The 18,029-nt window shown below is 44.9% G+C and overlaps 1 protein-coding gene across 1 annotated transcript; it reads left to right on the plus strand.

Moving 5' to 3' along the window:
- Positions 1-2,168: 2,168 nt before the first annotated feature.
- On the plus strand, positions 2,169-3,287 carry LOC116978209 (actin-1-like). The gene has a single exon (XM_033029187.1). It carries the CDS (start codon positions 2,169-2,171, stop codon positions 3,285-3,287), a length of 1,119 nt encoding a protein of 372 aa, XP_032885078.1.
- The last annotated feature ends 14,742 nt before the right edge of the window (positions 3,288-18,029 follow it).

Raw genomic sequence — 18,029 nt, forward strand, 5'->3', positions numbered from 1 at the left:
TGAAAGCCTTCTGAAAGTCCAGATATAACACATCCACTGGTTCTCCCTTATCCACTCTACTAGTTACATCCTCGAAAAATTCTATAAGATTCGTCAGACATGATTTACCTTCCATAAATCCATGCTGACTTTGTCCAATGATTTCACCACTTTCCAAATGTGCTGCTATCCCATCTTTAATAACTGATTCTAGCAGTTTCTCCACTACCGATGTTAGACTAACTGGTCTGTAATTCCCCGTTTTCTCTCTCCCTCCCTTTAAAAAAAGTGGGGTTACATTAGCTACCCTCCAATCCTCAGGAACTACTCCAGAATCTAAAGAGTTTTGAAAAATTATCACTAATGCATCCACTATTTCTGGGGCTACTTCCTTAAGTACTCTGGGATGCAGCCTATCTGGCCCTGGGGATTTATCGGCCTTTAATCCATTCAATTTACCTAACACCACTTCCCGGCTAACCTGGATTTCACTCAGTTCCTCCAAGTTATTCAATTGGTCTGCTATGTCCTTGTTCCCCATGATCAATTCACCTGTTTCTGACTGCAAGGGACCTACATTTGTTTTAACTAATCTTTTTCTCTTCACATATCTATAAAAGCTTTTGCAGTCAGTTTTTATGTTCCCTGCCAGTTTTCTTTCATAATCTATTTTCCCTTTCCTAATTAAGCCCTTTGTCCTCCTCTACTGGACTCTGAATTTCTCCCAGTCCTCTGGTAGGCTGCTTTTCTGGCTAATTTGTATGCTTCATCTTTTGTTTTCATACTATCCCTGATTTCCCTTGTTATCCACGGAAGCCCCCCCCTCCCCACTGGCCAGCAATATTGGAATTGGTACAGAGGTGGAATATTGCACTGGGGGACCAGCCCTCCCATGTGAAGCTGGGACCCAACAGGTCCCACTTAGTCTAGTATTTCTATAAATCTAAATAATTTCTATAAGTCTAATGTTTACATTCCTACTAAGACAATACATTTCATAATTTGTTTTACTACAATTTCACAGTTTGAAATACTATTACCTATGTCTTTAAAACATTAATTATATAAATTTGCTGAATTGCAGTTTCTAAGTTCAAAACCCATACACATCCCAACCAAGCATACATGGGTCATAAATCTGTCAACTTACTTATAAGTGTTTGGTGCCAGAATACAGCTCAATTCTAATTTGCAGCCCCTTTTCCTCCTATCTCTGGGAGCTGTATTTCCAATATCTCTACAAGGCCTTTTACAAATATTACAGAACAAAGCGTAAATTCACAACAGACCATTACATCAGTCAAATTATCTTCTTCTCCATGCAACTACTCCTCTTCACATACATCCTAATTCAACATAGCCAAGGCCAACTACAGGGCCTATTATCTCTCAATCTTGAATTCTGTCTCAACTCAGCATAAACCTCACAGTTTAAGAATGTGTCATAGAGAAAAGAGCAGTTGATCTCTGGCCTAAGAAGAGGCCCCTATTCAGTTATTAATTCTCCAACACAATCATACCAAATACAATTTTCTCCAGCAATACAATTGCCTCAAAGCAATAAACTAAGCTATGTAAGAAGGAACTGCAGATGCTGGAAAATCGAAGGTACACAAAAATGCTGGAGAAACTCAGCGGGTGCAGCAGCATCTATGGAGCGAAGGAAATAGGCAACGTTTCAGGCCGAAACCCTTCTTCAGACTGATCTACGCTAAATAAACTAAGCTAAGCAGGTTCAGGTCCAGGCCTCCATGTTTTGATTCATCTTTCCCTGTGTCTATGTGTCTCTTTGTACTTTATTTTGTTAGGAAATCCTTAAGCTTTTCTTTTGCAAATTACCTAGCTTATATAAAAGTCACTATCCGAGCGGTTCTATGATATAATATTTCCTCAGCTTCACACTGGGTGCAGTAACAGTGATGGGTTGGATGGGCACCACGTTACAAGGCGGCAGCTCATTTCCCTGATCATCTGGCAGTCCATTGTGCCATCACTGTGCGCGTAATAATCTGAGCTGTTTACTCTCCTCCCTGCCTCGGCTGTGCTGCATTGACTGAAGGTGCCCGTGCAGAAGAAGCAATTATAAATTGACAATTATACCCCCTCCCCAAAGTTGGTAGAAATTCAAAATCAGTGAGTCCTCTCTGAAGCTATTTGCTCATCATCGTGTCTTAAGTAACAAGATTAGTATGATGGCTAATCCCGCCGTGATCATAGACAACGGATCTGGGCTGTGTAAATCTGGCATAGTTGGTGACAGCATCCCCACATCAGTCGTACCATCTATTGTCGGCTGCTCCAGAGCCACAAAGGGAGCACGGAATGCCAACCTAAAGGACTATTATGTTGGCAAAGCAGCACAGACCAGAAGGGAAGTCTTGAGTTTGAAGTATCCAATTGAACGTGGTGTGGTGACGTCCTGGGAGGAGATGGAGATGATCTGGAGGTACATCTACGGCTTTGAACTGCGTGTAAAACCCAAAGAGAGGCCCATCTTGCTGACTGCTGCCCCACTGACTCCGTTCTTAAATAGAGAAAGAATGGCTGAAATCATGTTTGAAGGCTTCTCTGTGCCAGCCATGTACATAGCCATTCCAGCCACGTTGGCATTGTATTCATCAGGCCGCACTCGAGGTGTGGTCTTGGACAGTGGGTATGGAATAACCGATGCCGTGCCCATCTATGAAGGGTATTACCTCCCAGATGCTGTTCAAAGGCTCCATCTGGCAGGCAGCGATATCAACGAAAGCCTTTGGAGAATTCTGTTGGAGAACGGCCACTCTTTTGCTGAAAAGGCGGAGGCAGATGTAATCCAGGACATCAAGGAGAAACTGTGCTATGTTTCCCTGGATTCCAAAGTGGAGAGCAATAAGCCAGCAGAGGAAATACAACGGGAGTACAGGTTGCCTGATGGGACACAGGTTTTGATCTCAAATGAGCTCTTCAGAGCACCAGAGTTGCTTTTTACACCAGAGAGCCCAGGTCTGAAAGACAGTGGCATTGACAAGCTGCTGTTAAACAGCATTGCATTGTGTGAGCCAGGGCTGCATAAAGAACTGTCTAGCAACATGCTGCTCTCTGGTGGCTCCACACTGTTGCCAGGAATGGAGGAACGGCTACTGAAGGAGCTGAAGCTACACACACCTACCGATGTCCCCGTCAAAATCACTGCCCCACCAGAGAGGAACTACTCTGTGTGGATGGGAGCCTCCATCTTAACAAGCTTGTCATCCTTTAAGCACATGTGGATTACTCTCAACGATTACAATGACTTTGGGCCATCTGTAGTGAACAAGAGATGTTTTTAAATGAATAGAACTGTGTGTCCCAAAGTGTGACTATAGTGATCAGATTTTTAAATGTATGTGATCAAATACTCGATCGGAGCTTACATTGCTCGAATGTTTCTCAAATCAACAAAGGATTTGGAATTAATATTTCTTACCAGCAACTCCGCTTTAGTTGTGTTTCTTGCGTGTACAAATGGAGCCAAACTGTGTGTTGGACAAACATCTGATGTGAGAAAGTAGAGATGTAAAAAGAAGCTGTTAACTTGTTTCCACATTATCTTGAGTCAAGTGTGTGAGCAATGATTACACTTGTTCTCCAGTTTGTAGTTTCTCATTCAGCTGATTCCTCCTCTCCCCTCCCTCCCTCAAGCCCATCTCATCCTTGTCTGACACAGACCTTCATTGTCATTGGGCTTTGACCAGTAACGAGCAGGCTCCATTGTGATATTAAACATTCCAGAACCCTTGATGATATTGCAGAATTCTCTTTAGTGATGCCCGGTGGAAGATGAACATTACTGGCACAGCTAAAGTTTCTGCCACCTTCCACTGTCTGTGGTGTTCCCATTCAGATTATTGGTTCCAATTAGATTGAAAGAATGTATGGAGATGCATATAGAGCCAGAGGTTGGTGGGGAGGGCATGAATGAACAAAGCAAGGAGATTCAAGGGGGCACTCAGGGTTTAGAAATGTCAAACAAGGACTCCAAGCTTGGTGAGGTGGAGTTGCAACTTGGGCAGGGAAACTATTCTTTCCATCTTCATTATCTCCTCAAAATATATCAATCAGTTTCCCCACAGAAACTGAGATTGTCAGCCCTCATGAAGACAAATATTTCAGGGAAGGTAGATTTGCTGATTGAACTATGGGATTGGCTAATGCTGTGCCTTTATTTACGAAGGACTGCACGGACAATACAGGAGCCAACAGTTTTCACTGAGCCTGACGACAGTGGTGGCAATGTTGCTGGAGGGGATACTTAGAGACACGGGAAATTGAATCTCATGAATTTGATGGAATGTTTTGAACAGGTGAATAAGAAGATTGACTAGGGCAGGAGAGTAGATGTTGTCTACATGGACTTTTTAAGTAAGTAAGTAAGTAAGTAAGTGAGTAAGTGAGTAAGTAAGTAAGTAAGTAAGTAAGTAAGTAAGTAAGTAAGTAAGTAAGTAAGTAAGTAAGTAAGTAAGTAAGTAAGTAAGTAAGTAAGTAAGTTTATTGGCCAAGTATTCACATACAAGGAATTTGCCTTGGTGCTCTGCCCACAATTAACAACATGACATACAGTGACAGTTACGGATGACTCAGAAAACACTAAACATTAATAATAATAAAACATTAATGATGAAACAACATTGATCAAGCATGTGAACCAACAAAATACCAGATCAAAGGGAGGCTACAGATTTTTGGCTGTTAAGTAGAGCTACTACTCGTGGATTAAAAGCTGTTTTTACGTCTGGCTGTGGCAGCTTTGACAGTCCGGAGTTGCCTTCCAGAGGGAAGTGATTCAAAGAGTTTGTGGCCAGGGTGAGAGGGGGCAGAGATGATCTTGCCCGCTCGCTTTCTGGCCCTTGCAGTGTACAGTTCGTCAATGGAGGGAAGGTTGCAGCCAATAACATCTGCTGATCGGACGATTCGCTGCATCCTCCAGATGTTGTGCTTGGTGGCTGAGCCAAACCAGACCATGATGGAGAAGATGAGAACAAACTCTACGATGGCCGTGTAGAATTGGACCATAATTGCCTGTGGTAGATTGTGCTTCCTCAGCTGCCGTAGTGGTGGCGCGGCTCTAGCTGCAGCGGCTCACCGGCAGTCCTGTTTGTTTTGTGTTTTTTGTGTTGTTTATTTCGTTTTGGTTAGTTTAGTTTTGGTTTTTAGTTTGTGTTTGGGGGGGGGGGGGGGGGTTAGAAACATAGAAACATAGAAATTAGGTGCAGGAGTAGGCCATTCGGCCCTTCGAGCCTGCACCGCCATTCAATATGATCATGGCTGATCATCCAACTCAGTATCCCGTACCTGCCTTCTCTCCATACCCTCTGATCCCCTTAGCCACAAAGGCCACATCTAACTCCCTCTTAAATATAGCCAATGAACTGGCCTCGACTACCCTCTGTGGCAGGGAGTTCCAGAGATTCACCACTCTCTGTGTGAAAAAAGTTCTTCTCATCTCGGTTTTAAAGGATTTCCCCCTTATCCTTAAGCTGTGACCCCTTGTCCTGGACTTCCCCAACATCGGGAGTAATCTTCCTGCATCTAGCCTGTCCAACCCCTTAAGAATTTTGTAAGTTTCTATAAGATCCCCTCTCAATCTCCTAAATTCTAGAGAGTATAAACCAAGTCTATCCAGTCTTTCTTCATAAGACAGTTCTGACATCCCAGGAATCAGTCTGGTGAACCTTCTCTGCACTCCCTCTATGGCAATAATGTCCTTCCTCAGATTTGGAGACCAAAACTGTACGCAATACTCCAGGTGTGGTCTCACCAAGACCCTGTACAACTGCAGTAGAACCTCCCTGCTCCTATACTCAAATCCTTTTGCTATGAAAGCTAACATACCATTCGCTTTCTTCACTGCCTGCTGCACCTGCATGCCCACTTTCAATGACTGGTGTACCATGACACCCAGGTCTCGCTGCATCTCCCCTTTTCCTAGTCGGCCACCATTTAGATAATAGTCTGCTTTCCTGTTTTTGCCACCAAAATGGATAACCTCACATTTATCCACATTATACTGCATCTGCCAAACATTTGCCCACTCACCCAGCCTATCCAAGTCACCTTGCAGTCTCCTAGCATCCTCCTCACAGCTAACACTGCCCCCCAGCTTCGTGTCATCCGCAAACATGGAGATATTGCCTTCAATTCCCTCATCCAGATCATTAATATATATTGTAAATAGCTGGGGTCCCAGCACTGAGCCTTGCGGTACCCCACTAGTCACTGCCTGCCATTGTGAAAAGGACCCGTTTACTCCTACTCTTTGCTTCCTGTTTGACAGCCAGTTCTCTATCCACATCAATACTGAACCCCCAATGCCGTGTGCTTTAAGTTTGTAAACTAATCTCTTATGTGGGACCTTGTCGAAAGCCTTCTGGAAGTCCAGATACACCACATCCACTGGTTCTCCACTATCCACGCTACTAGTTACATCCTCGAAAAATTCTATAAGATTCGTCAGACATGATTTACCTTTCGTAAATCCATGCTGACTTTGTCCAATGATTTCACCACTTTCCAAATGTGCTGCTATCCCATCTTTAATAACTGACTCTAGCAGTTTCCCCACTACCGATGTTAGACTAACTGGTCTGTAATTCCCCGTTTTCTCTCTCCCTCCCTTTGGGGTTGAAACGGGGCTTGCTGTCTCTCCCTGCGGGGGAATGCAACTTTTTTGTCGTATTCCCCTTCTCTGCCTCCGCCTGCGCTGAGGCCTAATGGCGGAGCTGGCGACCTCGAGGCTCAGGAGGCAGAGCCCGCCAGGACTCGCCCTGAGCTCGCTCCCGTGAGGGCTGCCCGGCTCGGGCCTGGAACAGTGCTTCCGTGAGGGGCTGTGACGCTCCCGGGAGGGCGGCCTGGCCCGAGGAAGGAACGGTGCTTCCGTCGGAGTGGCCGAGCTCGGGGAGGTACGGCATTCCCAGCCCGAGGGAGGAGCGGCGCCCATGTCGGGGCGGCACAGCCCGAGTGAGGTACGGCGCCCATGTCGGGGCGGCCCAGCCCGAGTGAGGTATGGCGCCCATGTCGGGGCGGCCTGGCGCGGGGCTGAGACGGTAACGGTACTCACGTGGGGGCGATCCGGCTCGGGGCTGGAACGGTGCTCCGGTGGCTGGGACGGTGTTCTGGCGGTGGTGGCCTGAGTCCGAGGTTCGGCCGCGGGCCAGCGGCTGCGTCAGCAGGACTGGCGGGCGGCAGCTTCGACCACCCCGGGGCGCGGTGATTGAGCCGCGGGACAGTTTTTAACATCGCCCGGGGGGTATCACCTCAGCTCAGAGGGAGAAGAGGAGGGAAGAGACTGCAGCCCTAAGACTTTTGCCTCCATCACAGTGAGGAGAGGCTGGGTGGACTCACTGTGGTGGATGTTAATATGTGTTTATTGTTGTTTTTTATTGTATTGTATTGTATGTTTGACTGCTGCAATTTCGTTCAGACTTCGGTCTGAATGACAATAAAGACTATCTAATCTAATCTAATCTAAGTACATCCTCTGTTGTGCCATTTTGACTGTGGAGTCGATGGTAGCCCCACATTTAAGGTCCTTGGAGATGATGGTTCCCAGGAACTTAAAAGACTCCACAGATGTGACTGTGGTGTTGTTGATGGTGAGTGGGGTGAGGGGAGGGGGAGCTCTCCTAAAGTCTACAATCAATTCCACTGTCTTAAGAGCATTGAGCTCCAGTTTTGTAGTTTTTTTGCACAATCTGCAAGCATTGCCACTTTCCATTTCACTGCACATCTCGTATGCGTATGTGATGAATAAACTTGACTTGACTTGAGGATGTTGCGATGGCACCAGGACGCCAGCTGTGAGGCTTTTAACAAGTTCCCTGTGGTAGGTTGGTCAGGTTGGAGGACAGTAAGCAGTGGTGTGTGAGTCTGCCTGCTAAGGTGAGTAAAGCAACAGGCGTGACTTGTATGGAGTGAGTGAATTAAATAAAAAATGCTGGGAAGCTGAAATATAGAGAGAAGCTGAAGAGAGAGAAAACAAAGAAAGGAAGGTATAAACACTGCTAATGTGGGGATTATCCAGCCATGACAATGGAGACAGGGCGACGGCCTGTGTTACAGCAGAATTGGCCAGTTCTGACAGAGACAGAGAAAGTGTGTGAGCTCAGGTTGTAAGTCTGAGTGCTGATGGCTGCACTGTGCCCAGACAATGGACAACACTGCAATTGACAACTGATTCTCAAGCTTGCACTGGGTCTATTACAACAGTACTGGAGAGACGAACGGGCAGGTCAGTGTGGGATGGAGAATTAAGGTGGGAGGTAACAGGAAGCACCGGTTACCTGTTGGCATTCTAGAATATCTCCTGTAGACCAGGGTGTTGGAGCTAAGAGGATCCATATCCCTTATCAGAACAGAAGCCAGTGCTGGAGTGGCCACACATCAGCGTCTCAGTGACTCTGGAAACGTTAAAGTATCTTCACGGAGCCCGATACAGAAGCAGTTTCTCCTGGATTTCAACACAGTCCTGTATGTGTTTTATAAAGTTGCTACTGTCAAATATAATTCAGTGTGAGCCACATTGAATAATCTACAAAGTACTAAGGTATAAGTTAATATTACTACAAACATATTATCATTTTAGTATGGAATAGAGGTTTTATAGTTTAAATCAAAGTAAATGTAGTCATTGAAAATGTTGAGAGTTACTGATCAGTAGGGAATAATTGTCGCCACAGGTAGAGCAGCAAAACATTTATGTATTGTCATTGATCAAAGAAACAGTAGGGAGAGTCAGAGAATGCAAGGTTGTCAAAGGTTACGGGGAGAAGGCAAGAGAATGGGGTTGTGATGGAAAGATTGATCAGCCATGGTTGAATGGCGGAGTAGACTCATGAATATCAACTTATGAATGTGATTCTGCAACAACAGGTTTGGCTTTGGAAAAGCTGCCGAGAGCCATATTCAATAAAACCTTCAATAGGAAACTGCGTATATATTTGAATAGAAAGAGTGAGCTGTGGGAAATGAGGGGACAGTTGGACAATCAACAAACACAGGCAATATTGACTAAAGAACCTGACTGTACTGTGTGGTTCGATGAAACTCTCATTATAAAATAACTGCAAATTTAAAAAAAATGAAGTATTGCAAGAATATGGATCAGATTACAGCCTTATTTCAGTGCATTTATATATTAACTATTTATCCCAGATAAAAAAATCAATTACAAGCTCGGTGATCAGCAGGAATTAAATAACTTGTTGACTTCACATTCTGCTTTCATTCTGAGATTGAGAAGGATGTAAACGTTCTTCAATTGTCTTAAAAGGCAGTTTGATTACCAACTACTTTATTTAAGTATTTCCATATTCATCTGTGTAAACATGTGACATGAGTCTATTTTGGAAACACACAAGGTTAAGATTAACGTTGCATAATAAAAGCTATAATTGCCGTTGGATTTGTCAATAGAAGTATGAAAGTCTATCTTTCATTACTCCCACAATACACATAGAAACATACTGCAAGTATTTACAAATGGAGTGATCTCCAATTTTTGCCAGAGCTACCTAGTTGATGAACAGTGAATTGAATTGAATTGAATACTTGTAATTGAATTCCTAGTGAAGAAATGTTAATCTAAGTCCACCCTTTATTGTGGTAACTGGGTGCGTTCAGGGCAAATAGGACAGCTCCTATCTTCCAATATTTAGGACCTAGACACAACAACAACTGAGCAACCCACAATATTCAGAGTCACTTGTATCATCTCCTATAGAAGTGACCATGTCCACTGGGTGATGATCCATCACAGGTAGATATCACCATCAGATAACTGAATAGCGACTGTTACAATTGAAACTACTGTTCAGTCTAGTTTAGTTTATTGGCATGTGTACCGAGGACAGTGAAAAGCTTCAGTTGCGTGCTAACCAGTCAGCGTACAGAAAACTGAAAACGAATGTTTGAATTTCAATGAGTACTTTTGCCTTTTGTTACTCAAGCATATTGTCTGCTGTGTAAAAATGGAAAGAATATCTATGTAGCACTTTGTCACACCCTCAGGATATCATAAAACAATTCAATATATGTTTTTTTTACTGTGTCATCAATGTCATTTAAAATTTCACAAACTTCAAATGAAATGAGTGATGAGTTTGGCATTAGGGTTTAGAATAATTTTCACTTGAAGTCGATATCATTACTTGATGGAAAAGTTATAATGGCCTGACATACTAGTTGAGGTGACACGTGATAAGTTTGGGTCGGAATGATTTATACAGCATGTGTCTTATCCAGAAAACAACAATACAAAATATGAAAGAGTTGGAAGGTGAGGGATCTAGGTGCTGGCTGCGGGTAAACTGATCTCGCCCAGTCATGTGTCTTTATCGTCATCTTTGAACAGTAAGCGGTTAGAATATCTTCCCTCTGCTTCCATCATGTTGCAATACTTGCTTGTGCTTCTGCTGGTATTTACTGTAACTGAAGGTGGTGCTGTTTCAGCACTCTATGGGTAAGCATTTGCTTGAAATCACTTGAGACTGAATCCACAGAGTTTGTGTCAGGAGGAACAACTGTTGTGTATATTATAGGCTGAACTGTACTAACACTGATGCTCCTGGGTGACACCCCAGTTACAGGCGATACAGAGCAATGTATTAAACAGATTCTCATCTGAACAAGCCAGAGAATATTTGGCTGTGACTGAGATACAAATGGACAGACACCAGCCCTGCATGTAAAATGTAAATCCGAATGAGACACTTTAATTCGAAGACACCAAGAGCTGGAGTAACTCAGTGGGTCTGGCAGCATTTCTGGAGAATAAGCTAACAAAATAAATAAGTATCCCTTTAAATGAGCCAAGAGAAACCATGGAACTCGAGGGTGTTGGCTCGGCCAGTGATGATAATGGAACACAGAGTGAGGTGGGAGTGCTCACTGCTTCTGGGTTCTGGCAACAACAGCACATTTTTAAACTAAAAAAAATTACAATTGGAAACGATTAATTGCAGCTGGAGCTGAACACTCAAAGAGATCAGGAATCCCAGAGATTGATTGCAATAGAATTAAAAGCAAGTAAACAAATAAAAAGATCTCATCTATATCTTAAAACTGCAAGAAAGCCAGGAAGACCTGAAAAGCCACCTATCCATATTCTCCAGAGATGCTGCCTGACTCAGAGTTACTCCAGCACTTTGTATCTTTATTTGTAAACCAGCATCTGCAGTTCCTCGTCTCTACAACTCTCTGATATATTTAAATGTTTGGTTAGGAAGAGAATCAGTGCTTCAGGAGTGTGTTGCCAAACACACAACCACAGCAAGTATGTGGTGTGCAAAAACATGCACCTGAACATGAGGAGTCAAAGCCACATCTTCCCGCTTTGTGTGACTGGCCCTCTCACACTGCCTATGCTTGATCTGCCCAGACTGTCTGTGTCAGTCTCTATGTGCATAGGGTTGCAGAACAGAGACCAATTATTCACATCACACAAAAATGAGTCAGAAAAGGATAGATGTGGAGGAGTAAAATGTAAAGCCAGGGGGAGGGATCTGGGTGTAAGGGGTGCGGAGATTCTTTCCCCCCTACACCACCCCCTTCATCCCCTTCCAAGGCAAACGTTGCCTCAGAGATGCAGAAACCGTCCAGAAGACAGCAATAGACGATAGACAATAGGTGCAGGAGTTGGCCATTCGGCCCTTTGAGCCAGCACCGCCATTCAATGCGATCATGGCTGATTATCTCCAATCAGTACCCCGTTCCTGCCTTCTCCCCATATCCCCTGACTCCGCTATCTTTAAGAGCGCTATTTAGCTCTCTCTTGAAAGTATCCAGAGAACCTGCCTCCACTGCCCTCTGAGGCAGAGAATTCCACACTCACAACTCTCTGTGTGAAAAGTAGCACGGGCACAGGAGATCGCGAGGTTCTTGGGGTGGAGAGGGGTGATAGCGGTATAAAGGGGAGGGTAGTGTCTTGTGTTCTGTGTCTTGTGTCTACTGTTTGTGGGTAAGTGTGTCTGTTTAGTGTTCAGCCATGAGCGAATGGCGGTGCGGGCTCGACGGACCTGGTGGTCTACTCTCGCACCTACTCTTAAACTGTGGCCCCTGGTTCTGGACTCCCCCAACATCGGGAACATGTTTCCTGCCTCTAGGGTGTCCAAACCCTTAACAATCTTATATGTTTCAATAAGATGCCCTCTCATCCTTCTAAACTCCAGAGTGTACAAGCCCAGCTGCTCCATTCTCTCAGCATATGACAGTCCCGCCATCCCAGGAAATAACCTTATAAACCTACACTGCACTCCCTCAATAGCAAGAATGTCATTTCTCAAATTAGGGGACCAAAACTGCACACAATACTCCAGGTGTGGTCTCACTAGGGCTCTGTACAACTGCAGAAGGACCTCTTTGCTCCTGTACTCGACTTCTTTTGTTATAAAGGCCAACATGCCATTCGCTTTCTTCACTTCCTGCTGTACCTGCATGCTTACTTTCATAGACTGATGAACAAGGACCCACAGATCCCGCTGTACTTCCCCTTTTCCAAACTTGACGCCATTTAGATAGTAATCTGCCTTCCTGTTTTTGCTACCAAAGTGGATAACCTCACATTTATCCGCATTAAAGGTGTAACTTGAGCTCGCATCTCTGAGCAGAAGTTGTAAATGCTGGTTGCCACAAGCTAAAGCACAGTTGTGGATGTAAGAAGATACACAGGCATTGTCAGAGTGACCATCTGACCCTGTGGAAGGGATGTGAGAGGATTCACTGGGGAGGCAAAGAGGGGAAGGCTGAGGCTGGGGAGCTTTGGAAGGAAATGAGAAAGGCAAGGCAGCTGCGAGAGTTGGCATCGGGTAGTGCAGAATATTGTTGGACCATTGCTTCTGTGCCCGTGCTGATTACAGTAACCGGTGTAATTTTCTCTCCTTTGAATCAGTATGGAGAGATTTGTCCCATTGTTGCAACTCAGCTGCTGTTATGGGCTGGGCTACCCAAGTGCCTGTCACTGTGACTGTGCTGACAGATGGCTCTCTCTCTACCACCCTGACTGCACCTCCACTCCATAATTACCGCCTCTGCTTTCCCCTTTTCTTCAAATGTAAATTTATTTTGGAAACACTTTCCAGCACAATGTAGCAGGTTCTGAAGTTCACATTGTCTCATTATCCTGCTCCCCAGCTCTATCACCAGCGTTCTGTGCAGATAAACTGTTCCAATTACCTTCATGCATCAGAAACTCTGAATCCAAATTGCAGCTGCCTCCAGGGGAATCCTTCTCCAGCGGTCTTGGGCTCCGTTAAGCCACATTTGGAGAATTGCGTACCGTTCTAGTCACCCCATTATAGAAAGAATGGAGGCTTTGGAAAGGGTGCAGAGGAGGTTTACCAGAATGCTGCCTTGTTTATGGGGCATGAGCAACAGGGTGAGGTTGGATAAACTTGGATTGTTTTTTTCTGGAATGTTGGAGGCCGAGGGGAGACCTGAGAGAAGTATATAAATGATGACAAGCATAGATGGATAGACAGTCAAAACCTTTTTCTGCCTTGCACTGAGCTCCAATATTTTTGATATTGTTTTCATTCTTCAACATAGATTCCTGATCTTTCATTATATAATCCCATTCAACGCATCTTCAAGTGACAAACAATAACTTGTATTAAGTTTCAATAGGTCCAGAGGTTGTCAGTGTTAGCCATTCCGGTTGAATGGAAAATCAGTCAATGGAAGATTATCACAGCCAGCTGAATGCTCAGAGACTGCAGTGCGAGCAAATAGAACCAGTTGGAGAGGTTTACTGCTGAAACTGGTGCCTGTCTTACGTCCTTTTTGTGTTTTATGGCTGTTGGCAGATCAATTTCCCTCCTGGAATAAATATAGTTTTATGGTATTGTATCGCATCAGCATTTCCTCCCACTGTTTGCAGCCCCCTGACATTGGACAGAGTGGTAGTGCAGTGCTGGTGGATCACGTTGCCCCAATGAAAGAGCAGCCTGTTGTGTAACATCTGGTCATATCTGCAGTGTAACATGGGGACAAATGATGAGCTTGCCGCTCACACAAGCCCGCAGGCAGGTTGGTGAGACCGTTCAATTGTGTCGGCCAGGGAACAGTAACAGGACACACTCAGGGAGCCCAGTGTTTACTTTAGTTTAGTTGAGTTTATTGTCACGTGTACCGAGGTACAGTGAAAAGCTTTTTAGTTGCACGCTGACCAGTCAGCGGAAAGACTGTACATGATTACAATCGAGCCTTCCACAGTGTACAGATACAGGATAAAGGGAATAATATTTAATGCAAGATAAAGTCCAGTAACGTATGATTAAAGATAGTCTGAGGGTCTCCAATGAGGTAGACAGTAGATCAGGACCACTCTCTAGTTGGTGATAGGATGGTTCAGTTGCCTGATAGTTGGGAAGAAGCTGGAAACGGTACAAACAGACGACCATTTCCCAGAATGTAAAAGTTAAGGAATGTGTTGATTGAGAATGTATTGGGTTTGAAACCAATATGAAGCAGTGGACAGAGGGGGCTTGGATCAGCTGGTTGGGGAGAGGAGTAGAAGGGAGAGTATTGCAGGCACTAGGATCGGCACAGATGCAGGCACCATGTGCTGTGAATGCTCTTCGTATGAACTCCTCCTTCTCCCCATGAACCAGGAGGATTGCTGCTCCCTCAGCAGTCCGAGCAAGGTCAGGGTCACCTCAGCTAGCCGGCCGGCACCTTGTCACCTCTGCCCCCTCACACACTCAGGTCACGGGGGAAGGTTTCACGTGAGGCTACCATGGCATTGAAAGTGGCACCAAAACCTGCAGCATCTGGCTTGCGAGGTCAGTGGACTATTTCTGTACACTTTGCTAATAAAGGATTGTGTGTAGGTATGGCATTACTCCATTGAACTGTATGTAAGAAAATAATTTAATTGTGCACTTACACATGTGATAGTAATGAACCATTGTGTCAACAACAGGTGTCGACTGGAGATGAAGACTCATCTTTTCTCAGTATTCAACTGTGCTTCTTCCTTGTGTTTTGCGGTAACATTTTACCTCGGTGTAATTATCAACCAGTAGTTACCCACCCGACGATGCTTTGGCTGTGGACAGAATTAGCCACAGTAGCTAAATGCCTCATGAAATCGACCAATGAATGAGTCTGGGATAAAATCTGCACCAGACTACCTGTCTTTTCCTGGCCATTTCAGTGCAATATTAACTGAGACTGAAGTGACATCAGGCTGGAGTAACCATAGCAACACCGCTGTGGTCACCTCTTTATCTGATGAGCAGCATCAGTGGATGATGTTGGTGCTGACTCTCTGTGTAAAGGTTAGACCCAGAAGAGGTGATAGAAAGGGGGGAGGGGGTGGGAGGGGAGGGGAGACTTACACTGAGCAACATAGTACCATAGTTATACTACTCATAACGGTTGCATCCAAACAGTCTTTCCTCAATAAATATGTAGTAGTCAAAGCCATGAAAATGAACAGGAAACAGGTTGTGAGAATGATCTTTTATCATGCCCTGCAGCAGTTAAAATAAAGTATATTTCACAGGCCTGGCCAAGCCACCCCATCCTCGCCCCAAGTTCTCTCCATAACAGGAAACAGCAATGGGACGAGGGGACGAGTGTCCCAGCACAACTTCCCTCTGCTTGTCCCGTCTTTGTGGAACCACCTGTAGAGTTGTTGTCACAACACAAAGGGAATATTCATGTTCCTAAATCTTACTGTATGCTTCGTGCACTATAGTCCTTGATTGTTTCCTATGTCATCGGCAGCGTACTGAATGGTACAGCACAGGAACAGAGTCCATGCCAAACATGATGCTAAATTAAACTCAGCTTCTCTGCCTGAACGTTATCCATATCCCTCCATTCACTACATATCATGTGCTTATCTAAAAGGCTCTCAAACACTATCCTATCTGAATCTATTACCAACCCAGGCAATGCGTTCCAGGCACCCACAACTCTCTGTGTAAAAAACTTGTCCGACACATCTCCTTTAAACTTTGCCCCGCTCACCTTAAAGATATGCCCTCTAGTATTTGATATTTCCAGCCTGGAAAAAAGGTTCTGACTGTCTAACTTATCCATGCTTCTCACAATTTTATATACTTCCATCAGGTCTCCTCTCAATCTCCGGCATTCCAGAGAAAACAATTCAAATTTGTCCAACCTCTCCTTATAGCTAGTAATCTCCAATCCAGGCTTCATTCTGGTAGTCATCTGCACCCTCTCCAAAGCCCCCACCTCTTTCCTGTAATGGGGCACCCAGAACTGCACGCAGTATTCCAAATGTGGCCTAACTAAAGCCCTATTAAACGGTATCATGATTTCCTTACTCTTATACTTACGAGGCGTTGTTCCTCAAATTCCACTTGGGTAGCAATGGTATGAACACTGAATGCTCCAATTTTAGGTAGCTACATAACATCCCCTTCTTTCCCCACATCACCCCTCATTCCCCCCTCTCCCCTTGTTCCTATTTCCCCCCTCTTTCTCTCTTTCCCCTCCCTTTCCACCCATATACCTTCCTCTAGCTTCACAATTCACAACTCTTCAATTCTTTTATTTCACACCTTCTGTCTTTTCATCTCTGGTCTTCATCCAACCATCTGCCCATCAACCCCCCCCCCCCCCCCCCCCCCTCACCTGTATTCACCTACTTGCCAGGCGTTGTCCTGCCTCTCCTCTCTCCCAGCTTGCTTCTCCCACCCCTTCACCCCCACCACAATCAGTCTGAAGAAGGGCCCCAACCTGGAACGTCACCTATCCATGTTCTCCACAGATGCTGCCTGACCCGCTGAGTTACTCCAGCACTCTGTGGAATGTCACCTATCCATGTTCTCCACAGATGCTGCCTGACCCGCTGAGTTACTCCAGCACTCTGTGAAACGTCACCTTGCCAAGTTCTCCAGAGATGCTGCCTGACCCGCTGAGTTTTACAATAGACAATAGACAATAGGTGCAGGAGTAGGCTATTCGGCCCTTCGAACCAGCAACGCCATTCAATGTGATCATGGCTGATCATCCACAATCAATACCCTGTTCCTGCCTTCTCCCCATATCCCCTGACTCTGCTAAGCATCCAGAGAACCTGCCTCCATCGCCTTCTGAGGCAGAGAATTCCACAGATTCACAAATCTCTGTGAAAAAGTGTTTCCTCATCTCCGTTCTAAATGGCTTACCCCTTATTCTTAAACTGTGGCCCCTGGTTCTAGACTGCCTCAACATCGGGAATATGTTTCCTGCCTCTGTCCAAACCCTTAATAATCTTATATGTTTCAATAAGATACCCTCTCATCCTTCTAAATTCCAGAGTGTACAAGCCCAGCCGTTCCATTCTCTCAGCTCCATTACATTTTCTTGGGCATTCAAGTCTGACGAAGCAGATTTATACACGAAGACCAGGTACCACCTCGAAGGATAAAAGGAAGTTTCAACTGGAGGACCAGACGGTAGTTCGGCTGCCCTCTGTACATTTACAAAGTTGAGCAGAAATATCACTCGCTTTCCTCGACCGTCACCAGTCATTCTGGTGCCTTAAGGCAGTGTCGTCACCTGGCAGTTAATGTGTTCCTTTCATAGAGTCATAGAGTCACAGAATGATACAGTGTGGAAATAGGCCCTTTGGCCCAACTCGCCCACACCGTCAACAATATCCCAGCTACACTAGTCTCACCTGCCTGCACTAGGTCCATATCCATCCATACCTGTTCTATCCGTGTACCTGTCTAACTGCTTCTTAAACCTTGGGATAATCCCATCCTCAACTACCTCCTCTGGCAGCTCGTTCCATACACCCATCACCCTTTGTGTGATGAAATTACCCATCGGATTCCTATTAAATCTTTTCCCCTTCACCTTGAACCTATGTCCTCTGGTCCTCGATTCCCCAACTCTGGGCAAGAGACCTTCCTTTTCTACAACATAATGACCACTGATAATTCAATGTTAACAGATGTATTTCACACACAGCTCCACTCTCTCTATTGGTGCTGTCATTTTCCCGGTGATGAATCGTGGATTAAACTATTGTCAACTTCAGAAGTCTTAATTACATGTAACCGGCGGGTCGTGCGATG

Source organism: Amblyraja radiata, chromosome 11, assembly GCF_010909765.2.
Source record: "Amblyraja radiata isolate CabotCenter1 chromosome 11, sAmbRad1.1.pri, whole genome shotgun sequence".
Classification (NCBI taxonomy): Eukaryota; Metazoa; Chordata; class Chondrichthyes; order Rajiformes; family Rajidae; genus Amblyraja; species Amblyraja radiata.

What these genes read in the sequence shown, in the direction of transcription:
- LOC116978209 (XM_033029187.1), top strand. Translation starts at nt 2,169, where the DNA reads ATGATGGCTAATCCCGCCGTGATCATAGACAACGGATCTGGGCTGTGT.